At 41.9% G+C, this 27461-nt stretch overlaps 1 protein-coding gene across 1 annotated transcript; it reads right to left on the reverse strand.

Annotated features, from left to right (window-relative positions):
* Positions 1 to 4697: 4697 nt before the first annotated feature.
* LOC311063598 (E3 ubiquitin-protein ligase pellino homolog 2) lies at positions 4698 to 24512 on the reverse strand. The gene is made up of 7 exons (XM_084083113.1): positions 24162 to 24512; positions 15552 to 15681; positions 13635 to 13736; positions 11778 to 11975; positions 10722 to 10907; positions 10388 to 10593; positions 4698 to 9168 (listed from the first exon to the last, which is right to left on the reverse strand). Exons 1-7 carry the CDS (start codon positions 24236 to 24238, stop codon positions 8778 to 8780), a joined length of 1290 nt encoding a protein of 429 aa, XP_083939239.1. The 5' UTR covers positions 24239 to 24512; the 3' UTR covers positions 4698 to 8777.
* Between the last annotated feature and the right edge of the window lie 2949 nt (positions 24513 to 27461).

Here is a 27461-nt window from a genome sequence, read left to right on the forward strand (position 1 = left end):
TACTATCACCATTACATAGAAATGGGAAAAGTACAGAAAGGGAAGCCCACAAATGCCGAATCTTCCAGGCACTAACTATACTACTGAATAGTCACCATCAGGGAAACAAGAAAATACAAATTTATGTTAGAATTGAATACAGTGTTGCTCACAGACTCATAGAAACAGGAGCATTGAAACATGAATCAAATCTGAAGTCAAAATATAAATTGTAATATCCCTGACAAAAGAACTCCCGTCCACTGTAAAGCATCATCGTAAAGACACAGGGGGAGATTAAAGGAATATTGTTATTATCTCACTTCATATTGATGTAATTTCCAATAATCTATTAATAAATTACTACATAGATCGCTAGACATGGACGAACATACAGATGGACGAACAGACAGACGGACGGACGGACTGGTGTCATGATAAAATAGAAGACTTAAAGTCTGGCCTGACCATCTGCCCTTTGACTGACTGGGTTAGATAAATACTACGTCTCTGTCACACAGACGTATAATAAATCATATCACAGTATAGCCTGCATATGGTGCCACATTCTGTTACATGAAGAAATGAGAGAAAATGATTTCCTTATTGCCAGTTATTACATTATTGGAAGTTATTGCATTATCAACTGCTACAGTTCTTCCAATAAATGAACAGCAAACTGTTTTCAAGCTCTCGCTAGAATCAAAGTATTGTTAACTCAGAGAGTATACAAATGGAACCAAACGGACCCGCTACTGCAAGGGTCCATTTGGTTCCAGTTGTACAGTCTGAGTTAAATGAACACTTTAGGATTCCACTGTGTACTGCTGTAGAGCTGCACAGAAAAATCATTGGTCCATTTTCACACTCTCACAGTAAAATTTACACTGAAGATCTGCAGTGTTGTGTAGACCACTCAGTGAGACCTTAAGACAGTGTGGATTACCAAGCCAGCGCCACCTCCCTAACAGGATAACACAGCATAATAAACTCCATAAAATAATCAAACTTATTAAAACTCTTAACCCATTTTAATGCATTCTTCTCAGCTTACATACACTGGCATTCACTTCTGGTCTAGACACAAAGGAGGATAGACTTATAGGACTAGAAACACACAGGACAGCAGCTTGCGAAGCCCCTAATATCGACTTTAATTGGATTTGTAAATTGTGCGGCTAAATTAGCACATTCTGCGGTTCCCTGACTTAGGGAAATAAACGTACAGGAAAGAAGAAAGACGTGAAGTCTTTAAAGTTAATTAGTCGTCTCTGTCCCCAGCGTCATTAAAGTTTGCCAGTGTTTGTACTTAATGGGTGGATGGGTTGAACAATAGAAAAGTGCCCCTTGCTACCATGATACGCAGTCCATGGAGAGCTATGGAGAGGATCATTTCTACACCGCTGATTACCACTGGCGCGTGCGTGCGCGCGCACACACACACACACACACACACACACACACACACACAGTGTTGCATGTCCAAACACACTGTCACAAACACACTCAGACATACATGTGTACATGTTCATGCATGCAGTCACACAGTCACACAGTCACATGCACGCACACGCACACGCACACGCACACGCACACGCACACGCACACACACACGCACACACACACACACACACACACACACACACACACACAACAGGGATGAGTCCCCTTCAAACTCCTTCATTACAGATACCAGTTTCTCCCAGTGCGAGCTTCATGTTAATTAGCTTGGATCAAACCTACACAAATCCTTCCACTGAGATTTCAGCTGTATTACCGAACCCTTCCTCAATCATTTACTGTCTTCCCTGGACGCATGCATGTACGCACCCATACACACACACACACACACACACACACACACACACACACACTAAAAATACATACTGTACACACACAAGCATGCACACGCGTGTGTACACACACACACACACAGATATGTACACTACACGTATGGATACAGGTCGAGTGGGCACCTAAACATTGTGGGCAATTCTTTCCTAAATGTAAAAAAAGAATACATTCATGCTGTCGAAAATGCTCGGAAAATAATGTGAAGTATACATGATTGGAACGTGCATCGTACATCATTATCAGACCAAAATGTGCCCTTCGACTTCTTGTTTATGCCCAAAATGACTGGCAGTTTTTGTAGCAATTTTAGAAATATTAGGCGTTAAATGTAATTAAAAAATGATTACATGTATTTGGCCCCCATTTATAAAACAAATGTAAATATAAAATAAAATATTACAAATAAAACATCAAAAAGGTACCCAGAGGTATCACACACACATGCAATCAAACACACACACTCACAAATGTGCATTTCTATTAACTGCTATTATTGTATTAATTACATGAATTACATATCATCACATTAATTCACTAACTCCTAACCTCACCATTCTAATTGTTGAACCTTCCCCCCTTAGAATGTGAGAACCATAAAGTCCTCACTGTCCATCATACTCAGCAGTCTGTCCTTGTGAGGACATCTGATTGTAACAAATAGATAAGTTCAAGAGAACACGCACACACACGACACGCATGGGCACGCACACACACACACGTGCACATGCACACACACACACACACACACACACACACACACACACACACACACACAGTTTCTCAGCTCAGTGTCTGTCGCCAGCTAGCTGATGAAGAATAATCACTTGAATATAAACACTGTGGCCTTACTGTCTTTATATCATGTTCATGTTCATCGTGTGCATCATGTGATGTGAGGGTATCATTCAGCACCTTATGATTTACTCTATCAACTCCATCAATCTGAATATTCTAGAATCAACACACCACTTCAAGCTGGCCTGGTATTTACAGTATGTTATGAGTACAATTTGTGCCTATGACACATGACCCCCCCCCCCCCCCCCCCATTACCTGTGTAGTTAGTATACAGTAACTGGAGAACTGCATGACCACTGACGTTTTTTCTTTTTTTTTTTTTTTAAAGAGCAGGGTATTTTCAATGATGTAGTGGAGTAGTGCACAGTGGTTAAACAGATTTTGATGCAATATTAAGTCATTTCGCTAGGTTGGGACTACTGGGGACCCCCTGGAACCTCGGACCCCACTTTGAGAACCCCTGCATTAGACAAAAGCCCTCCTAATACCACAGAGTTAACTTTATTCACCTACTTATGTCTTCTCTCCTAGAGCAGCTGGGTGGATTTCCTCTTCTCTCTCGCCTTCCCTCCCTCGCTCTAGGAGGGATTAAATGCTGGGTGTCAGTGAAATACCCAGAAAATAGGCTTCATAATCTCTGAAAGAAGTAGAAGGAAGTATAACTTCAAGTAAGTAGAAGCAAGTTAAAAATAAATAAATAAACAGTGGTGTAAAGTAACTAAGTATATTTACTCAAGTACTGTACAATGTTGAGGTATTTTTACTTTACTGGAGTATTTCCCATTTTCAGTACTTTTACTTCTACTCCACTAGGCCTACATCTCAAGGCAAATATTATACTTTTACTCTACACTACAATTATATTACATTTACATATACATATACATATTTACAATATTACAATTATTTGTTTACTAACATTGAGACTGGATGCACAGGTGATAGTTTCATGTAATCAATTCTAACCTGTTGTTTTGGGGTGTGCACCCCAACCCTCTCTTGTGCTGGCTAGTGAGGCGCTTCCTAGCGAGACCTGACAGAATGGGTTTCATTGCAACCAGTATGACGCTTGCAACCAGTGTGACGTCGTCTGTTAAGGGGTCTAAATACTGCCTTTTCTCTCATGGTTCAACAGCGAAATAAATTCCCAACAAACCTTTGATTCCGCCCTCAGCAGGTTTCCACGGCTCTTTTAGCATGCGAAATCTTTCAAAAACGTTCAGTAATTTTGGAATAGTTTATGATTTGTTGTCTTAAGGCTAGTATTATTTACATTATTTACATTACATGACAGCCCAATGGCTCATTAAGGATAATTAGTTGAACAGGTGCTGAAACTTTAGAGCAATCGCAATGTGTGGTGAATGAACCTGAGGTTTCAAACTCATGAGTTGGTCGAGTCTGCCCCCTAGTGCTCTGGATACACACTGCAGTCCATTTATTTTTCATCGCTGCAGATGAAATTCTAGCTCCTCAAAATTGTACTCAAGTACTGTACTTAAGTAAAAAAAAATAGATAGGCTACTTTTACTTTACTAGAGTATACCCAATTTTCAGTACTTTTACTTCTACACCACTACATCCCAGAGGCAAATATTGTACTTTTACTCCTCTACAATTATTTGAAAACCTAAGGTACTAGTTACTTTGTACATTTTGATTATTATTACAAAACCACTTGACCACATTAACCACTTCAGCCCTATATACATTTCAGCCATTTGCTTATAATCCACTTACTACCCTAACCCTAATCCCTTTGGTAAACAGGGAACATAGAACTCGGGGAACATAGGTATGACCCCTTCCTATCCCATGGCTGTTGCATCTTCTTTTACTGGGTATAGGTCAGTTGATTTGACTTGATCTTATTTTTTTTGAATCCCCGTCAGAAATCTATTGATTCTTAAAATGGCTGCAGTGCTGTTTTACTCTTTGGGTGGACTTGTTCCCCCTGTTTCTGATGATGACTGTGCTCTCTCTTTTCCAGGCTAACTGACATCAACATGATGCTGTGCTTCAGGAGTAAAGCCTTCCGAACAACCAACTGAGACGCTGACAGTGAGTTCATGTTTTAACAGGTTTATTGACATGTGTATAGCGATTGTCTGTGCACCGGACGATTACAGAAAGTTATGATATAAAATAATACGAAATAGCTGTACAGGAACAATAAAGGAATGCATTATAACTGTGAGGTCATTAGCTGGATACTAGTAGCAGCTAAGTAAGATGAGTTTAAATGAATAGGATAAGGTTGTCCACAAGGTCTAAATGTAAGTAATTACAAAAAAGAAAAATAAACTGAGCAGGAATGCCAAAAATACTTAAAACATTTTCATATTTCATGTTGATTCCAGAATCAAATTGAGTATTTGTCAGAATGTGCCAAATTAGTGACATCAGCATAACATTTTTAGTTAATTAAAAGTAAGTTAAAACAGGTCAGATTCACACTTGAATCAAGACTTGGTGATTGGTGCATTCCTACCAGTACTATAAAGAAACAAACAAAATCATGTTATTTGATGTTTGGATATGGACAAGTTCCACCCCAAGGTGGATTCAAAGTACAAGGATCGCAACTAAACGAAAGGGACAACCCAGTAACATAAAAAATAAACTGACATTTCATGTCAAAACACATAGAAGCCAAAGGGTGCTTCGACTCTTCCTCCATCCACATGACAATACTGAACACTGTAAAAATCTTCAGTGTTCATTTAACTCTGTACACTCTGGAGTGACAAATTAAATAAACATTGAGGATTGTACTGTGTAATGGTAAAGTCTGATTTATTCTCCTCCTCGACCCTGTTTGTGAATCTATCTGGCTTCACAAAACCCCCCTTGGAAATGCCAAGCCTTTAATTACAACCCGTATATGAAGTGTTAGCTGTGGTTCCCAGCAGCCCTCGCCCTCAAGAGACCACAGGTGCAGCCGGATATTCGATTCCACCTGCTGGTGGAATCGAATATCCGGCTGCACCTGTGGTCCAGCAGGTTCACCTGGCGTTAAGAGCTACAGAAGAGTGACAAAGATGCCATCCAGGTGAATGCGATTAACCAGCTGGACATGGGGCCCCTATGGGCCAGAGGCCCCTGTGGACCAGGGTTGGGAACCACCAAAGTCCAGGACTCATCCTTGACCTACGTATCACCCGTAGTCGGGGGTGGGTGGGGGACTTGACGCGCAAATATCTTTTGTGTCATGACACACAATATTATGCATTCTGTGGCCCTTTAAATATAACACTGAAATATTCTTCTGAACTGCCTATAGGCCTGACCATCTGTCTGTCTGTCTGTAGACTCTGGGAAACTAATCCTGAGCTACTATAACTGAGGACACTGCATCAATTGTCAATTAAAACCAGGCGTTTTCATTTCATATTCAGACTTCAAATGTGAAAGTTAAGAACCAAAGCAGAAGATTGCTTGATTCAATCGAGTGGAATCATCTTAAAACCAGGAAAGTGAGTCTGGTGACTGTTGTTTCAAGATGTCTAAATATGAGATTAAGACAGCTGGTAACTGATGATATTCTGCAGTGAGTTGGTTTAGTGGAAAGTATTAGCATAGTAGTAAAGGGTGGGAATTTATGAATCATTCATAAACATCACACATCTATCAAGCATCAAGAGTCAGGCTTTTTAGTTTTTTGGGACATGTCTTCCCTTAAGAAAAAGACAGTGCTAATTATCTCTTTTGAAAGTGTCGTCCAGGTTGTTCGATAACAGAACTGTTTTTGTGTATTTGGAAGACATCTTGGCCTTTCTCTTTCTCACTATAACACTCGTGGCATGAATCTACAATTTGGCAATCCACCGCGTGCAAAGTCATAAGTGATTGTGTCTGTATGTGTGTGTATGTGTTATCTGTAGTGTACGTTCGGCACATGCAAGCTAGACACAATTCCACGTGGGTGTGTAAGAAATGCCTGATTTATACTTATTTGTAGCGCCAGTGTCGCACACGAAAATAGCCAATCTACAAACTTACATGTTGTTGGCTTGTAGATCTGCGATTTTCGGTGTGCGACACCGTCACGCAACCAAGTATAAATCAGGATTTAATAATATCAATTATACATCTTCCATACTTGAGGCTAATAATATTAGCATTGACACAATCTGAATTTTCAAGCTAGACCATAATCAAGCTACACCATTAATATTCAGTTACAAAAATAGTATCACAATATAGACAATTCAATATGAGCACCTGGGAAAGGCTAAACATAGCCTGAGTATTTGGCTACATTCATTGTCTGGGCAATGTTTATGATCGCATTGAGTGTGTTCGACACAGTGTTGGCAAATATTTTCTCACTCACAAGCTCTCCTAGTTCTACCACACAATAATATTCTGAAACATACAGAACTTGCTTACACTGAAAAACAACATTGAACTAAAAACAGTTAGAAAAATATTTGTCATTTCTTTTTAAACACTGAAACATCTAAAATAAGCCCATTTACTCTTTTCCTCCCCGAAAACAATGCCCTCCCAGTTCCCTAACAAAATAGTTTTCTTTGAAGAAAAAAAGAAGAAAGTTGTCTTTTGAGGTTAAGTAAGGTCATAGCATTTGACCCTCCATCATACTGTAACACACACAGACCCTGTTTGATCATAATTCAGTCATAAACCAGAGGTGTGTTCAGTTGAACATATTGGCAGCAAATCATATATAATACATCATGTTTTGCTGCCATTTGTTGATGCTAGGTGAGGAGCGCTCAGAGTTGGGACCATTCCTGTCTACAGTATACTGTATACGCTCAGGAAACATTCTAAATGCTTAAAGTCATCCCAGTTAGTAATTACAGTTAGGTAATCAACATTGCTAACCGATTCACTAACCAATCTTGCTGAGCCACTGACATTATTTCATAATACACGTTATCTTTAGTCTGACACTGAAGTTAACAGCCTGAAACCGTCGTATGATGAAAATAGTTGATCTACAAGCTCATAACGCATTGCAACAGCGTTATACGACGGGGCATAAATTAATCATATAGGCCTAGGCTATCTTTGAGAAACTTCGCCTAAAATGACTTTTATTGTGGTTAAAAAGAAGAATATAAAATTTGAGTTGAACACACCTCTGGTTGAGCCATTGCCCCGGAGACGTTTTCGGCCATGTTTGAAGTGAGCTGTGACCCAACACTTAGCTAAACATAGCGCAAACAACTAGCTTATCTAGGAGGGTATTGCATGGAAGTGCTATTATTGCTTCTGAGAGTTATGTAGTGGATTTTGCCCGAGTTTAAAACAAAGCCCTAGTCTAGACCTCCTCTGCTTGCCAATCTGAATAGACGGACAGGGATATGTGTGACACCCATAGTGTGTCAGCATACCAGTACTGTCATCTTGCATGAATACCACACCTATCCTGATCCTATACAGATGAGCAAACACTGAGGAATGAACAGGGAGAAGGAATCTCTAGCCCAGCGCTGCATTCAGCAACCCTACACTCACTGTATGTTCCCATCCAATTGTCCAGTGACTTTTAAGCACAGTTTTCAAATACTGCAAGTATAAATACACAATTGTAATACATTTCCATCAATTGAGCTGCTGCCAATACACAGACTATACCTGCACATAGAACATAGTTACGCCAAACACACACCTGCCACAAAGGTGATTACGATTGTTCAAGGTGACAGCGTCGCAAGTCATTATTTTTTTTACTAAAGTGTTCCTATCACTATCGTATAACTCTTTTAACGACAAAAACTCTTTCACCTCAAGAGAATGTAAAAACATGTTTTGCAATACTTTTTTTATAATCAAAATCGGACACTTCTATTGATAATAAGATAACCACTTGGATGGAAACATACGTAGTAAAATCCGGAGTGCTAATGTAGGTCAGAGTGTAAAAATGGACCCTTGCGGGTATCTCGGTTACTATATTAACCCTCCGAATCCTGCGGTGTAGGTAGTGTTAGCCGACATTCAGACAGGGCGTAGAACAAACGTGCTGCTCTAACATCACATCCCGCCTGCGAGTGACTTCTCTAAAGTGGACATCGCTCGCCGCCTAAATGCCCCAAGCCAACGAGTGCGCCGCCCGTCCACTAACCGCTATCGTTAGCGGTTAGTGGACGCTGCGCTGCTGCGCGTGCGGCAGGCTAGTCGATGGGACCCTGGAAGATGAGTCGCGTCCAGCCGGGAGTGCTGAGTGCAGAGGAGCAGAAGGGACAGACAGGCCTGAAGGCGTGGGTGCCGTGGGGCAGAGGGGTCTCGGCCCAGTACTTGGCTGTCCTCTCCGAGCAGACGTGGCCGCAGGGCACAAACCCGTGCGTGGGAGCTCCGGCGTCCACATACACTGCGGGCTCACACCCGAGCCAGAGGGGCACGTAGGGCCCGAGGCTCCGGCACAAGGGGCACTCTCTGCGGACCGTGGAGCCATCCCCTTCCCCTCCCCCTCGCTCCTCCTCGCCGTTGGACCTCTGGCCCCAGTCGTGGCGTCCGTGGACGTGGCCACAGGTGAGGTAGACCCAGGGCTGGCGCTCTTCAAGACTAGAAAGGGCAAATCGGGGACATGACGTTATTCATGCAAAATGTACATGAAAATTCAACTAAACATCAGCATCAGCATCAACAGCATGTTTAGTTGCAACACAAATCACTCAGATATTTATTTTCTTAGTCTGAATTATTCATACTTATATTATACTTAGTTGTCGCGCCCCAAAAATGTGTGAATCAGGCATTTTTAGGTCACAGATTTTGGTATAGCATGACATGCAGTTTAACAACTTGATGCAAACATGAACTGGCCACACCAGGTGACCTGCCAGCCACTAACATACTGTATACTGAATGCAGGAGTTCTCAGCCTTTTCTGAGTACTGGACTACCTGCATATTTTAAGTGGTCCTGATGACACAATTTACAATTTACTATTTAGGCATATAGCAGACGCTCTTATTCCAGAGCGACTTACAGTAAGCAACGACAATACAAGGTAATACATCAGATGCATAGAAATAGTCATGTATGGATCATAAGTAAACCAAGAACCTATCATCAGTCTAACAGTAGAATATCCAAAAAAAGTCAATAATCTGTACATTGAAACTATACACACTGCCAGGTCAACAGTGACCTGGCATCTGTCTACATAACATGCTATCTAAATTACATTTTAGCCTTTGCATAAGCCTGCAAGGTCGTTGAGGCTAGGGCAAGTGCTACGAGCTAAGGTGGAGTCTGAAGAGGTGAGTCTTCAGATTACACACACACACGTGCACACACACAGAAACTGAAATTGCATTCGCCTAATTGTAGGGAAAACCTATACTGCTTTATTCCAGTACTGCATAAATTAAAATAAAAAGTATAGCATACAGTATGCATCCACAATCGTCAAGTACACCAAATCTGAGATTTCAACAAATCTCTTGCAGAGAACAGCATATTTATGCTATATTTCACTGAAATGCTAGTGTTTCTCTATATTAAATTATGACTTATTATGAATTATAAATGACGGGTAGCCTCCAACACAAGCCTGCTTCAAATAAAAGCCTGTTAACTTCTGCAGTCACGGTAAATAAATGCTGTGGTCGCTATTTTAGGACATATGTTATATGTACAGATATGTTATCTGTAAAGTAAGATATACAGTAGATTGTATTATTTCACGGACCCCTTGCACATTACACCACAGACCACTAGGAGTCTGCAGACTCCCGGTTAAGAAACTGTGCTGTACAGTCCATGTTATAAGCCCTACCTGTGGCTGCGCGGCAGGCTGGGAAAGGCCAGGGTGCTTAGGCCTACAGGGCACTGGGGCCGGGCAGCGTTGAGTTCCTGACGGAGTGCTTCCAGATGGCGCAAGGTAGGCGCACGTAGCAGCCCCTCTCCAGTACGCCACAGCAGCGTGGCACCGCACAAGTCCACCAGGGAGCCATCTCGCAGGGCGCTGCTCTCCCCTTCAGCCTATAGGGGGCAACACAAGATTGCTGTCAAGACTGACATGATGACAACGCCACAAAGCACACACACATACACGCAAAGAAACACAAGCATGCACACACACACAAAACGAACAACCACAACTGACTGACCAGTTTTCCTCGGCTGGGCCCTGAGCGAGTTTCTCTGAGTGCGTAGACGTCTCCACACACAGAGATCTCCCGCCACAGCCCCTGCTTGGAGTCCTCAGGAAACCCCTCTGGGTGCATCACCAGCACACCATTGGTTGTCAGACCATCCATATGGCCATCTGGGTTCTTCCACTTGGTGGCTTTTTCCTGAGGAAACATGGAGTAGAGGGGATTAGATCACTTAGATCACTGACTTCAGTTTAGGTATGTTCAGTGCCACTTCGCTGAACATACCTACACATGTGGAAATTAGGCTGGTGGCAGTAGCATTAAAACTAAATATACAAAAAGTAGTTTTGTGTTGCCAAACAATCAGAGATCTCGGCTTACTGATACGTCTGGGGAAATCTAAATTCAGTCAGTGTATGCCTGACAGCGTGTTGCGGGTTCAACTCCCGATCCCGACAACATTTGCTGTGTGTCACTCCCCATCTCCCCATTTCCTGTCAGTCTACTATCTCTATCAATAAAGGCAGAAGAAAAGCCCAAAAATATCTTTTCAATCTTTTCAATCTTCAAATTGTTTCCAACCAATTTTAGCCCATTCATTGAATCTAAATAACCTCAGATCAGTAGGTGGAGATCTCTGATGGTCTGGCTACACGAGACTATACCAAAAGTAACAAGAAAATAAATAAATCGAAACCTCTAGAAAACAGCAAGCATGAAGCCTGACAAGTGTTGTCTCATAAAGGTGAAAACATCGTTCAAAAAGGTCACGTCATCGCTTTACTAAAGGATCTGCATACTAATGATATTGTATTATCGGATTCCACGCTGTGTGATACTGTGATAAACAGCTCTACTCCACTCCCTTACACCATGCAATTATACTCAGTTTTATCACATTGATTCCAAATTCCTGTCGCATTTCCCAGTCGCATTTAATTTTCTCTGCATGCTCCGGCATGCTTTCTCAGCATTCTGTCCAAATGTCTTTGCGAAATCACTTTCCTATTGTAAGTCTTCCCTTCCGATGAAGTTCATAAGCTGAACCCACTGCATCGGTCCACCTACCCCGAGAAAGATGTTTTTGGACGAGTCGAAGCCAGCAGCGTAGATGCGTGCGGTGTAGGGGGGGTTGCGTTCGCACACCACCCTGCAGGCAAAGCGTGAGATGGTGCTTGGGGCCACAGAGGGGTCCTCCCCCTCCTTGCCTCCTCCGGAGGTGTCTGTCACCACAAAATCGATGGGACTTTCTGTAGAGCGCCCGATCTACGGGGAGACAACACAGAACATTTGTTTGAACACATAGTTCATCTGTTATCCACTGACAGGTAAGATAGGGTGTAATATACAGTACAATATGTTTTCAAAAGATAGGTGAAATGACTGTCCCCAAACTGTCATAAACTGACATAAAATGTAAGTAGTGAGTAGTCATGTGATGTAGACCCGGATGCACGTGCAAAGCAGCTTGCAATGATCAGGTTTGACATGATTTCTACCGCCTTCTCTCGGGAAATTATTGATCATCTATATGCTACATGCTACTGCCTTCGTTTTCGCTGTAATTTATTGATCGTCTTCATGCTACAAGTGTAAAAGCCACTTGTATCTGTACATTTTGCTGCCAAGTCTTATCTTCAAGGGGGAAAACCAAAGCCTGTATCACTGCTGTTTGTAAGTTCATTACCTTATTTATCTAACATTTACTAAACAAAATCTCTAAATCAGATAACCTATTTCCCATCTGGAATGGGGCAGCAATATTTACAATTTATGCCAGTCAGGACTGTAATCTGAGGAAACAGCCAAACCAAAACAGCCAAATATCACATTATCTGAATTTAAATCATGCTGTTGTTTTTTCTGTCCATTGAATTTAGCAAATGGCTTCGCAGCCACAAGGCCGTAGGCAGTAGGCTGCAAAATAGCTACTTCCCGCAGACAATCAAGTTTATGAACGAACAGACCAGGAACGTGTAAAATAATAAGCTTCGGATATGCTTCAAGGACCTCAGTGTGCTATGATGACTAATGTACATACTTGCTATTTTTTATATTATTTATTCTATTATTTTATATAGTTATTCTTTATTATTTATTTGTTTTGTGTTAGTGCTGCTATGTTGAGGAACCAAACCAATGGTTTTACTCTTGTGTATACATATATAAGATATAACAATAGAATCCATGAATACTGGATCTAAATGATATAGGTGCGATGACAGTAATTCCGTAAGCAGGATTCTTTAATTTCCTTGAAGGTTCTTGCAGCTTTGAATGTATCTGGGTCCCACTTCTAAGCTGGCACCCCTCCATTCTATTTTTGGGCTTAATGAATATTCATTGGCCCTGGTTGTGAGACATGGACGATCCTGCACTGTACAATCCCTTAGAAGTTAACTAAGCTCTCAATTAGAAATCCTTTACAAGTGGACTTCTCGTCCACAAGATAGTGACAGTGACAGTACTGTGATCAGGGTACTCCATATAGCGGATTTATTGATATTTTTGGGAGATCTGCATCCAACTGACTTTCCACTTACAGAATAGTCTTCATATTATGGAAACCTCTGTGAGCTTGTAATATCACAGAGCGATGTGAAAGTGTGACATCATCAGCGACACCAGCCATGTTTATATAACTGTCCATGCGCCAGATTAGTCTCCATATATGGGCCTGTTACGTTTGTGACGATCACCATTCAACGTCCACCCACAAGGACATTTTAATGTAGGATCATTATTTCAAAAGATTTTCTCAAAAAATGATGAAAGAAAAAATCAGGGGAAAAGAAAAGAAATTTTCTGAAGGCTTTTTAAATGTAATTATTTCTGAGGCATTTCTGCATTAACAGGGACATTGAGGAGAGGTTATGGAGGACAAATGACCGCACAACGTTACAGTCATCTGGTCGGCATGCCTACCTGAAACATGTCAGTGTCGTTGTCATGGCAATACTCCACCACCACCGTCTGGTTACGGGACAGAGTGAAGGAGATGCTATGCTGCCCTCTGCTGTGGACAGCCTGTAACGACACAATAACAACAACAACAGCTTTAGAGCGGTGGTTCTTAAACATTTCATGTCAAGGACCCTCAGATTTATTTGTATTTGGTCAGACTCCTATCTGAAAAGAGTTTGTGCCAGAGACTCCCATAGAGATATTAAAAAATCTAAAATGTCCTAAAGTTGTTCAGGATTTTTTTAAACGATGCATATAAGCCTACGGTTAAAGTGGTTAAACTGATTTTTTAATGCTTTATTAACACATTTTTCTGGGGACCCCTTCAAAGACCCCACTTTGAGAACCACTGGGTTAGAGGCTTAAATTGATCTGAAAGAGTGTGTTCCTCCTCCGATGAGAGGAGAATGTCAACTAAGTAACTTCTTTTAAACCATAAATGATCCCCTTTGTATGAAAGCCTTTCTTTTATATATATAATTGCTCTATTTCTTTTTCTTTTGTTAAACCTTCTAAACGTTGATTTGAAAAATGATTTAATTATTTTGTCATTACTTAATCAGACTGAAGTCAAAGAATGAGATCTTCAATCTAACTCTCAGAAGGCGTCCTTTCTTTAAAAAACGAGGGTGGCAAAAAAGTTACCTAGCTGAAATAGCTGATCTACAAGTTCACAACACGTGAGCTTGTAGATCTGCTATTTTAGCTATTTTTTGAAAAAAGAATAAAGCTTTTTTTGTGTGCCTGTAATGATATGCCCAAAATAGGGAGGCCAGTTTTAAAGAGATCAATGAATGTATGGTTGCAGAAATAAAACAAGTGTCAATAAGTGACTGTTGATCTAAAATCTGATCAATCTGCAAAAACTATATATGGATTAAATATGAGCTGAATTTTGAGGTTAAATGTGAAGGCTAGGTGGAGGCAATTGCCATCCCCTGGAACCCCAAATGACACCCCTGATACAGGACTAGAACCAGTTAAAACGCAGACAATAACGTATCCATAGATACACTCATACACACACACAAACATACACTATAAATACACATACACAGACATAAACCCAGTCCTCATGTGTAGTGATCTTTCGCCTATAGTGAAGAAACAGATAGTCATAGGAAGGAAACTGATGACTAATGGCATCCACTGATAACGTGCGCACACGCGCGTGCGCACGCAGACACACACACACACACACACACACACACACACACACACACACACACACACACACACACACACACACACACACACACACACACACACACACACACACACACACACACACACACACGTTTGTATTACTATACTTGTGAGGACATCAACATCTTAAAGGGGAATTTTGGACCACGGTTTTCTTACCTTTTCTATGATGTTATGATATCTTAGGATGAATGGTACAGTAGAAAAATGTCATAACTCCATCAACCGAAAGAAAAAAATGCAATCTCGTCTAGAGAGACTTCCGTATTTTTTTATTTTTTTTTGCATAGTGTTCTGTCACTATGAACGTCAGACCAAAAAAATAACAAAAAAAAAGCTATTAAAATACACGATCTAACGCAAGGCCTATTGGCGCAAGTTTTAAGCTGCGGCGGACCCGGGATGGAGTTTTTCTTACAATAGGTCAATTTTTCTACTGTACCATTCATCCTAAGATATCATAACATCATAGAAAAGAAGACCGTGGTCCAAAATTCCCCTTTAAGACAGTGACTTTATGGATGCCATTAAAAAACATAGTGACAATTTTAACCAACTAAAGCCGGCCTACGCAACGTCTCATGCTGTGAGCTTGTAGATCAAATTCTACAATACTTTTGGGGTACACATTCTACTATACTTTGAAACACACACAAACACACACACACATACCTTGCTGTCCTGTGGTGTGTTGAGGATGTGCACGGTGCTGGGTTTGACACCGTTGGCCTTGGCTCTCCGGTAGAGAGCGAATCTGCTTTTTCTGCGACCGCGGTCTCCGCTGGGAAGAGAGCCATTATACCTGCACAGGAGACACACACACACACACACACATCACACACATGAAGCATCACACGCATCATGTAGATCAGTGGTTCTCAAACTTTTTCATGTCAAGGACCCCCAAAATGATATTTATTTAGCCGTGGACCCCAATGTAAAAATATTTTGTTCCATGGACCCCCAGAAGAATATAAGGTTATAAAGTATAAAAGTATAAAAGGTTAAATTGGTTTAAATTATTGTGATGCTATATTAACACTTTTAGCTGGGGACCCCCTGGACCCCTGGGGGTCCCCGGACCCCACTTTGAGAACCAAAGATGTAGATGAGACCGGACCAGACGAGCGAGCGCGTGCGTGCGTGCGTGAGTGAGTGAGTGCGTGCGTGCGTGCGTGCGTGCGTGCGTGCGAGCGAGCGAGCGTGCGTGCGTGCGTGCGTGCGTGCGTGCGTGCGTGCGTGCGTGCGTGTGTGTGTTGAGTGGGGGTGGGGTAGGCCAGTATATATATATACAGTATATATATATATATCTCTGGTCAATTACCAGATATAAATGATATACATGTAGTGTATGTATGTATGTATGTATGTATACAATGTAAATGTCTCCACTTCAATATGTTCTGGCTTCCCCTCTTTCTGCCTTCCGTTTCCTGTCTCTCTAGTATAATCCTTTCTAACCAAAGAAGACAGTGACGTCGTAGAGAACATAAAACAGAACATGAATATTTCTTTGACCTAATTTCAAGCACAAATCAAAGTACAATATAGGTCACCCCATTCTACACTAGTACACAAGGACAGACTCACAATATGTACCAAGAGTAGCTGCAACTATCCTTGATTTTCTTAGTGATTATTCAATTACTTTTTCGATTAATTGAATAATCGAGAAGAAAAGAATATATAAAATCAACAAATCGATGTATTCTATGTATATTATATTTTACACAACTGTGTCGTGCAAACATTGCGAAATAGCAGATCGACGATTCCACGTGTTGTAAGCCAGTAGATGAGCTATTTTCATTATTTTAGATTTTTTAATTATCGATGATCAAAATTGCACAAAGATAGCCTATCTACAAGCTCACAAGCTTGTTGTTGTACTATTTTCAGTGCACAACACCGGCACGCAGCAAAGTATAAATAAGGTTTTGGTGGAAGAGTCTATTACGGTTAAGATAAAAAAAAGTATTTGGCTCGTGTACATAGATGATCATTGGAGAGGAGCTGAATCAATAATGAAGTCATCAATAAAGACAGATTTATGGGCATCTATTAGTAATGTTCCACTGTAGAACAAGCAGCTTTTCTCAAATGCTTTACAAAGCATGCCACTTCATTTTCCACTTATGAGTCATTCTACACAGAAAGATTATCGGTGTTTTAAATCTGAGAGTGGAGTGGGGCCAAATGGACCATTTGGCTCCATTCGTAGACTCTCAGAGTTAAATTAACACTGGGGATTTTACTGTGTTGAACCTCTGTTGAACTGTTGAAACTCGCCCCAGACAAATACCTCTTAAACCCTTATTCACTCCATGACCACTTGAAACTCCGATCCACTGTAGAGGGGGACACGTTCTGTCCCACTTCTCTTCTTTGAACAATGCAAGTCCTTTTCAGTGTAACAGAAGAATTATCACAAGTCATTAACTCGCTGTCATTACCATACGGCTGTGACTGCAACCGCTCTCCTTATGATTCAGAAAAAATAGAAGGCCTTTTTTAGTTTTGTCTGTGAATGCGAGTGGATGGGCAAGGTCATTTTCTGCTTTGCGCGAATGGTTGGAATTGATTTCTTCTTTTTTTTTATTGGAGTGTGCTCTAATTTTACATAGTTCGGTTTCAACCTCTCTCTGTCTGAAAAAGATCTCAGTGACTTTAGTGTAGTGGTTCCCAAGCTTTTGTGGATCAAGGTCCACTTGAAAATCTCATAAGGCATTCATGGGCAACCCATCTGAGCTACACAGCAATCAAATGGCTGCCACGTTAAGGGCTCAGATGGGTGGGCCCATATATCTATGGGTGGGCCTTGTGCATCTTCAAAGCATGTTTATAATTGTAATGATTAATTGATAGATTGTGTTCTGGCTTGGATCGATGAAATCAACATAATATACTTCCTATTTATCGCTATCACTGTGATCATTCAAAAATGCGATGACATTCGTTTTTTACATTCTTTTTTATAATTTCTTATACTAATATTTTAGTGTTTTGCCAATTATATGGGGGGCCACTTGCAATATCCTCACGGCAAACCAGTGGGCCCCATCCCACAGGTTGAGAATCACAGCTTTCTTGTGTTGTTGCTGAGTACATCGGTATGATCATACTCTATGTTCATCAGTCTTCCTTTTCTTGGGTTCTTATCAAAACATTGACGTTGTTGCGAAGCTGGCTGTCATGGTTTGGGTTCACACAGAGGGCCATATGCTGCTTTTAGCTTTTGGCTAATCAGCAGTGCGTGGCACCTATTTAAAACGACTATTCCGAGGGTGCCCGCCTGGTGGGCAACAAATGTCTATGAAGGACACAACGTCTGCCTTCGCTGCCCTTCTATTTGAACCAGTTCACCAGCCCTGTGGCATGGCTTCACTCTAGGCCTGGGCAATATAACGATATTATGATATGAGACTAGTTATTGTCTGGGATTTTAGTTAATACAATATGACATAAGTGTTGTCCTTTCCTGGTTTTAATTACGTAAGCCCTATTTTACACTTACAAAAGTGTTAAAGAATGTTTTTAATAATCGATTAAATCGACTGGTTCAATTGACTGTTTCAACTCCTGCAATGACATATCGTATTCAGAGAGTAGGTTTTTTCCCTGTCATGTGTCAGTGCTCTTCCCACTGTCTCTTGTCGCCTCTCTTCCTGTAAAAGCTGATTTATGCTTATGGAAAAAGCGTTGAGGCGCTGCATTGTGTGCTGACACTTTCTTCATTTGAAAATGTGTTATTTTTGTCGAGTGACACGTGGCGTGGCACTTTTCCGTTGAAGCATAACCTGATTTATAGACTAGACAAGCTGTGTGTTTCATAGAGCCTGAAACCGAAGCCATGTTCAAATTAGGGCTGCAATTACTTTTTTGATTAATCAAATAATCGTGAAAAATCGATTAACCACTTGAGTGTTATTTTATAGTTCGTTGCACAATGCTGTCATGCACAAATAGTGAAAGTAGCTGATCTAAAAGCTCACATGGTTATGAGCTTGTAGATTTCCGACAACATTTTGCCTATAATAGGTACTGTAAGTAAGTAGCTTTGGGAACCAAAAGGTTCCAGAGCCATGTGGCCCATAGGGAAGGAGCCTATGTCCTGTTTCTGTAGCGTGTCACTGAGGTGGCTTGATGTGCAATTACGTACATCCCCTGGACATGATGTACAAGTACACACCCTGGAGCCTGGACATGACGCTAGTATGTCCCAATCCACCCCTTGATGCCAAGTTTGGCATTGGGTCCCATTTTTATAGCCTTTGGTATGACCCAGCGTTGATGAATCAGCCGCTCAGATCTATCTAAAGCAAAATATATGTAGAGTGACCTTGTTATATGGTTTCAGTTTCAACAATAGCACATTTTATGTTCTCAAACGAAAGTTAACTTGAGCCAGAGCAGAAACAATCAATTGTTGACATAAAAAGATGTGGCCTAAAAGTCATGGGTTAATTACTGTGTGGAAGTTTTAGGTTACATGATGAAGATTAACTACATACAAGACTACAGACAAAAGCAGGACATGGTGTTAAGTTACAGTAGTTTATAATGGAGGTTCTGCCTCTCCATTTGTGTACTTCACACTAACGCTTACAACGGTTTGTCATTTCCTGAGGTATTCACATGGAACTGGTACTTAATGGGGACCTTGTGGTTTTATTAACCAACGTACATTCATGTAACGAGTGGAAATCGGCTGCAATTGCAGCTGTTACCTGGGAAAGTACCAAACATGCCACTGAAAACGTGTACATATTACATTGTAAACTGTCGTTCACCACCAACAATTTGCTAGTTTCACCAGACTCGCTAATTAGCTTTTTAAGCATGCTGCTTTTTAAAAGTGTATTTTTAAGGATGCATCTCCACTTTATTGGTAACTAAGTACAGTGAAGAGAGACAGGAAGGAAAGGGTGTGTGCGTGCTTGTGTGTGCCCTGTGCATGGGCTACAGTATGTTTTACTGTAGGCATTAAATAGATTGAGCGACATGATATGTTGTAGTCTTGCGTAGCCAGACGATCAGAGTTCTCCTCCTACCAATTACATCTGGTGACATCTAAACGGCTGCTGACAAATCTAAAACCTACTGCTTTGACAAAAAAAGGAAGGACCGCCCTAAAGTCTCTGCATTGGTTCTGCAATGCAGTTATTTTTTTAATTGCCGAATTGTTTCCACCCAGTTTTAGCCCACTCATTTAGATGTCACCAGACGTATCATTAAGCGGAGATCTCTGGTCATCTGGCTACATGAGACTACATGAAGTGACACTGTCTCTCATATAATTGCCTTTACTGTACATGCATGTAATTAACATAATATAGAGAGTATTTCTTGGTAAAAGACTCAAGAGTGTATCGGTGGATGGATAGGGCCGGACGATATGACTTAAAATCAATATCACGATTATGTCAAACTTTGCCACAGTTACGATTAATGATCAAAGTTGTAAGCTTGTAGATGGGCTATTTTAGCTGTTTTTGCATGCCATCATTATACAAACTAATCGATTAGGATTGTTTTGTGTTGATTTGTACATATAAGAAATTAAAAACATGTATCCCCCTGCTTCTCGATTATTCGAGTAACCTACATGAGCAAGATTAAGTCGGTTATTGGTTCTAAATGTTGGTTTTCATATATTTTCGGTTAATTGCCCAGCCCCACCAGTGGAGGATCAATGGCCACACACACACTAGACTTAAAAGGTTCATTGTGGCGTCCAGGTGGCGCAGGGATAAAGTTCCTGCCCAGCACTGTGGAAGAGACAGGGGCTTGATTCTTCCATGGTGCCTCCGGCCTGGCCGGGCGCTCCAACGAACACGATTGGCCGTGCTCGCACTTCGCAGGTGGGAAGCCAGCAGAGAGCGGAACTGGGAATGATGGCGTGTTCCTCCGTGCACGTTGGAGGAGACGTGGTTGTCTGTCTACACCCCTCCACAGCACAACAGTAGCGGTTGGCAGTGACACGGGCTATAAAACATGGGGGGAATTGGCATACTGACTACATTGGGGAGAAAATGAAAAAGAACAGTTGATCAAAAGGTTAGTTGTTCACAGACTGCCACTCAGATTGTACATGGTCTGCATTTATATAGCCCCATTTTCCAAAGCGCTTTAGAATGTGTGCTACATTCACACACAACGGAGGCAAGGCAACCATGCAAGGTACAAATCTGCTCATCAGGAGCAGTTGAGGGGTCTTGCTCAAGGACACAAGAGACACTCATGGTCTCAGGGATGCTTTACAAACACAATGGAGAACACTTCTGCCACCTCCATTCATGACCCCATCACCCTGCCTGTCACTTCAAACTGGACCCTGGCTGCCAAGAGAGGAAGGAGGTTAGAGCACATCAAGACAGAGGTCTGAGGCAACTTGATAAACAGGGAGACCATGAGGCTACCGACCAGTGAAAATTAAATGTTGGCAAAATGGCAAAATGGAGGGCGAGGGTGAAACGAGCAGGTGTTTATCAAAGGAGATGAGCCAGGCACTAATGATGACAGGTAAGTGTGAAGAGAGAGAGTATGACCACAGAGATTGGGATGGTGAGAGGACGTGGCAGGGCCAGGTATTGGGAGTGGGCAGCGGGCAACAGGTTTTTTTAAATTTATTTTTACATCTGAACGCAGGGCAGGTGGGGTTAGAGGAGCAGCGCCGGAGAATCTGAGCACAGGCCGACTCGCCTGGCCAGTTCCTCTGTCCTGTTCACGCATGTGCACACACCACCATACACAATATGAAATATTCAAACCTTGCTTCTGCCCCTCGACGGAGGTTATTTTTGTTGAGGGCCAAACCACCGAGGAGGACGGAGGCCTGCCTCTCTGTGATGAGAGTCAGCACTCAGCAGAATGCTGGGAGCATGGCTGACAGGGTGGAGGAGGGTGGGGGGCTTAGAGGAATGCGACAGAGACAACGTGAGAGTGGATATGAGCGAGATAAAAAAAGTGAGGGTGCGAGATAAGTTGAGAGGGTGTGTGTATGCGCGAGAGAGCTCATTAACACGGCAGAGGTGAATTTAGCCTTGCTGAGCGGGGCCGGGCTGGAGTGGGCTGGGCCGGGCCAGGCCAGGGTACAGCTGTACACAGTGTTCTTCAGACTAACTAAAAGGTAATCATGAGTGACGGCAGGCGGCCGCTGCAAACATCATAATGCACTGCTCTGAGCCCGTGCAGCATCCTCGACCACACATGTGATCGCTGAGGCACACAGATGGAGAGTCAGGCTGTGCTTTTACATAAGAAGCAGGCCAGGGGGAAATGTGATGTCTGACACCAGCATTAGAAAGAGGGTGTCCACTCCACTCTGCAACCATTTACCTGGGGTACGATTGCTTGACAGGACAGGCTATTCGAAGTCACGCCAATCAAATCTGAATGGCCCGGTGTCCGTCGGATAATCCACATAGTGCAAGAAGCAATACTACGTATACTGCAGTGGTTCTCAAAGTGGAGTGCAGGGACCCCCATGGGGTCCTTGAGGGGGTGGTCCCAGCAAAATGAGTTAATATAGCAGTGAAATCAGTATAACCACTTTAACCCTATGTATATCGGCTATTTGAAAATAATATCCAGTCTACAAGCTCACAACGCGTCACGGTGCAACGCGTTGTGAGCTTGTATATCAGCTATTTCCCCAAAATGATGTTTTTTTTTATATATTTTTGAAACAATTTAACAACACAAATCTTGTATAGGGGTCCCTGGCACAAGATATTTTCATCTGGGGTGCGTGGCTAAATACACACTAATGTGGGGGTCCTTGGACCATGAAAAGGCTTGAGAACCCCTGGTATACATACTGTATGGCCAATTGCAGTTTCTCTACTTGACGCCGGTCAAGACGGCAGTCCAAGTCTCCCCCCAAAATCCTTCAGTTCCAGCCTTTTGATGAAGCGGATGGGGTGACAGAAATGCAAAACCCACGCCATGTGGAGGAGGATGTGCGTTTGGCTCAGACCTCAGAGTCCGCATGCAGCTCATCATCACTTCCTTGCATTGATTGCTGGTACAAAGGGCTGTAATAGGCTCTTCTTGTGTCGTATCGGTGGGAGGCGGGGAGACGAGAGACAGACGCGCTGCTCACTCACTCAGTATTGTGATGCAGGGCTGCAGCCAACTCCATGTTCAGCAGCACAGACAGGCAGCCGGACAGGAAGACAAAGCACCATAAGGTCACTTTATCTTTGGCATACACAGGAAGCTCCGCTGCAGGGCAAGAGGGAGCTCTGCACACACAACAAGGCTGGGAATGACTCTGTGAGAGCATGGGTTCTTATAGGCTTATAGTATGTGGTGTGTGTGTGTGTGTGTGTGTGTGTGTGTGTGTGTGTGTGTGTGTGTGTGTGTGTGTGTGTGTGCGTGCGTGTGCGTGCAATCGCGTGTATGAACGTGTAGGTGAGGTGACTGCATGCTTGCTTGGGGGGGGCACGTGTGTGTGTGTGTGTGTGTGTGTGTGTGTGTGTGTGTGTGTGTGTGTGTGTGTGTGTGTGTGTGTGTGTGTGTGTGTGTGTGTGGGAGGGGAGGGGAGGGGGGGGGCTTCTGGTCTGTTCTATCCTATTCCTTAGCAATAGCATGACTGTTCCTCATGGTCTGTCAGCCCTGTCTATTAGTTATCGCACACGGAAAGGCCTTTATGACAGATTTAGTAGCAATGGGCATCTCTCATTATTGGTGTTATCCCCCTGTCCCACTTTCTGCGAGCACAGATCCAGCATAGTATGACATCATAGAGATGGTTCAGCCTGAGCAATCGAGTGCTGATCTTACACCCACTCACTCCAACCATTGAAAAAAAGAAAAGAAAAAAGAAAAAGGGCTGCCTACATCCGTAGTAGTCTTCTTACTACGGGTAACATTGCATCGCATCATCATCATACATCATTTGTTTCGTAGAGTTTAGAAAACACACATGATCAGATGCAGGACCAAACCAACATATTTTCACTGGTGTAGCCTATGCTACACGGAGAGAACAAATTTTAGAATTGCGATGCAAAGTTACTTTGTAACAGTCAGTACCACACACCGCTACACACCATGGACGATATGTTACAGATCAGATGACAATAGGTTGTCATTAATGCGGGGGAAACGTCGGGTTTTCTTGTTATTATAGCGTTATTACTATTCAGATAACAGCCAGAGAACAGTGGATTAAACCTGTCGAACTCACACGACATCTTTCTTTTTTATATATCATTATTATTCTAGTCTACTGATCACTTTCAACTATGGGACTGTTGTATTTCTAATGTGACTTACCCCAAAATGACCAATTCTCCGTATTTGATCGGGTCTTTAATGGGCACATCATCTTCGTCCGGTTTCGGTGAATTCATCAGAGTGGCGCGATCTTTGCTCCTATAATAAATCCGTCCTATTCAAACAGTAGTAGTAGTAGTAGTGAGATATATATAAAAAAAAGAGAGATAACACAGAGATCCTCAAAAAACTACTGGGAAGTTATTTGGATCGCAAGTCTATTCAAGTTTGTGCACTGGTCCAAAGTTTTTGCAGCAGTCCTCGACTCCTTTCCCTCGTTTTATGGTTTTAATGCCGTGAAGAATCATCCTCTGTGTAACTGTGTGTGCAGTGCTATCGATTGAAGGCCTGGAAATCTGCTCTGTAGCAGAGAGGAGGGTACAGAAGCAGCTAGGGGCCAGTGTTGCCAGATGTTGTGAGAGAAATAAGCAACCAGGTCTATGAAAACAAGCCCAATAAGCGACCATTCTCTAACCGTGTCCCTGTATTATATTATATAATACATTAGCTATTTTTACAAGCTCAAAACACGTCGTGATGCGACGCGTTGCGGGCTTGTAGTTCTGCTATTTTCAAATAAAAATCTTGGGGTAAAAGTGAAAATCTGGGAATATTTTCAAATCCACAAAATCTTGTATGGGGTTCTTTGGTACAAAATATTTTCAGAAGGTTGGGAATGGGTCCACAAATACATATTAATTGGGGATCCTTGACATGGAAATGTTTGAGAACCACTGGTTTAAACAACATTAGTCAAGAGCCCAAATAAGCAACTACACGTTAGAAACAAAAAAAACGCAACCCGCAACTTCTAAATATTGCAATATTTACAAGCGACTTTACAGAAAAACAAGCCCAAAGTAGCTTATAACAAGCCGACATGGCAACGCTGCTAGGGGCAGGGAGATGGCCATACAATATTCTATGAAAAGGGGTGTTTTCAGCGGCCACGTTCCCGAATAGTAGAGGATATAGTAAATGCAGGGATATAATATGTCCTCCTACCGTTCTTTACCAATGCGCGTGGATATTGTGTGCGTGGGAAGATCCTTAAAACGATGTTATAAATGCATCACGCAAGCGTAAATGAGCGAGAACCCCCTCCTCTTTACAACCCAGGAATGGAATGGGCCGTGATGAAAAGCTGGGCTGACTCACTCATTATTATGGAAGATAAAACAGGCTTTTCACAATTTCCTGTATTTTCCCGGCAATTTCATAGTGTCCTGGCAGATGTTGTTATTGCTATCGTTATTTGTTGGCATTTTAAGAAGTACGAAATTAAACATTTAATGTGTAGTCCCACTGGTTCATTACAGAATCTGACGTAATGTTGTATTTAGGATTTGGGTCACCACATCGAGCCCAGACGCGACACCTACGTCTGTGTTTTTTAATCACTCTAGGAGAGACAATAGAGTGACTGTTTTAGTCTATAATGCTCTCTCTATTATATCTCTGCCTGCCCCTCTTATTCACTCCGTTTCCCCCCTGTCTCCTCTCTCTCTCTACTATCAGCATATCTCATCTCTCTGCTTGTCTTTCCCCCGTCTGTCTGTATGTCTGTGTGTGTGTGTGTGTGTGTGTGTGTGTGTGTGTGTGTGTCTGTCTGTCTGTCTGTCTGTCTGTCTGTCTGTCTGTCTGTCTGTCTGTCTGTTTCATACTATGTGCTTCAGTGGTGGAAAAAGTACTCACATTTATTACTTAAATAAAAGTATCAATATTGCAATGTTTGTAGAAATACTCTGTTACAGAATTAAAAATTCACTTGAGTAAAAGTACAAACGTATTGGTATCAAAATGTACTTGAAGTACCAAAAGTGGGCTATTTGAAAATAGCAGATCTACAAGCTCACAACACGTGGCTTTGCAACGCGTTGTGAGCTTGTAGAGCTGCTATTTTCAAATAGCCTAAGTATGCATAGGGCTGAAATGGTTATAATACATGTTTTGCAATAATAATAAAAATCTTGAAAGTAACTAGTAACTAATGTTGTCAAATAATTGTAGTGGAGTAAAAGTACAATATTTGCTGCTAAGATAGTGGAGTAGAAGTAAAAGTATTGAAAAATGGAAATACTCTACATAATAGTTACCAGTATAATAAAGTTACCTCAAAATTGTACTTAAGTACAGTACTTACACCACTGCTCTCTACTATCAGCATATCTCATCTCTCTGCTTGTCTTTCCCCATCTGTCTGTCTGTCTGTCTGTCTGTCTGTCTGTCTGTCTGTCTGTCTGTCTGTCTGTCTGTCTGTCTGTCTGTCTGTTCGTTCCCTACTATGTGCTTACTCACTGAGTTGCGACCACATGAGGGCAGTGCACTTCAGTTGTAAACTAGGAATTTCTGGACATCTGTGAAATTTGCCAATACCAAATGTTTGTACTCTGCTTGCCACTAAACAGCTGTCTTGCAAATGTCTCACTATCCCTCTCAGTTGTTCAGAGCTATAATTCTTATTAGGTGACAAGTTTGGTTTCCCAACCAAACCAAAGCCTCAAGTTGGCCTTGAGGCCTAATTTTCTGTTCATTTGAAATAATTTCAGGTTTCAGGCTACGGTTCATTATTAGGCCACACATAAACCTGCAGCTTAGAAACAGCAATTACACGTTGAAATCATAGTTGAAATCAACCTCCAAGTTACTTGTTTTGTGTTGACTGCTGTTTGATGAGGTGGAAAGGTAAGCCCTTCATGGCTCCAGGCTTTTTGGACAGAACCCAGTGTAGGAGTGTCATGTAAGGTAATCTCTTTACCCTCTACACTACATCATGGCTGTCTTTGTCTGGAACAGTAGCCTACCTGAAGCTCAGGTGCATGGACAAAAACATGTCAAAGCTTGCACACATAGGATTCAGTGGAGAGAGGGAAATGCAAAATTATTCTCATTGCACGATGGTGTTGCTCTCTGCAAACAACAGATTTTAAGTGAAAATAACAGATTCTTTTGTGAAAATAACAGGCTGTCACTGACAACTTGTGCAGTGACAAGTTCAACAACGTATTAATTAGGCTTAAGTAATACCTCACACTGTTTGCCTTACATTCTCTGTCTGATTTTCAGCAACATTTCCTGATTTGGCAAATTCACACAAATTGACCAAAAACTATTCGGTCACCAATGTCTTCGGAATGGAAAATGTGGGTCTTGTTTAAGCATCACATCAGCATGCTGGAGTGCTGAACTTTAGAGAGATACTTGATGGCAATAACAAGTGGAGATGACTCATACAGTACTTTAGGTTTTGTTTTGAAAGACACCCCACCCAGTGCTTACACATTGAGGGGCAGGACACCA

The sequence above is a fragment of the Gymnoscopelus microlampas genome (genome assembly GCF_963454915.1).
Source record: "Gymnoscopelus microlampas genome assembly, chromosome: 16".
In the NCBI taxonomy this organism is placed as follows: Eukaryota; Metazoa; Chordata; class Actinopteri; order Myctophiformes; family Myctophidae; genus Gymnoscopelus; species Gymnoscopelus microlampas.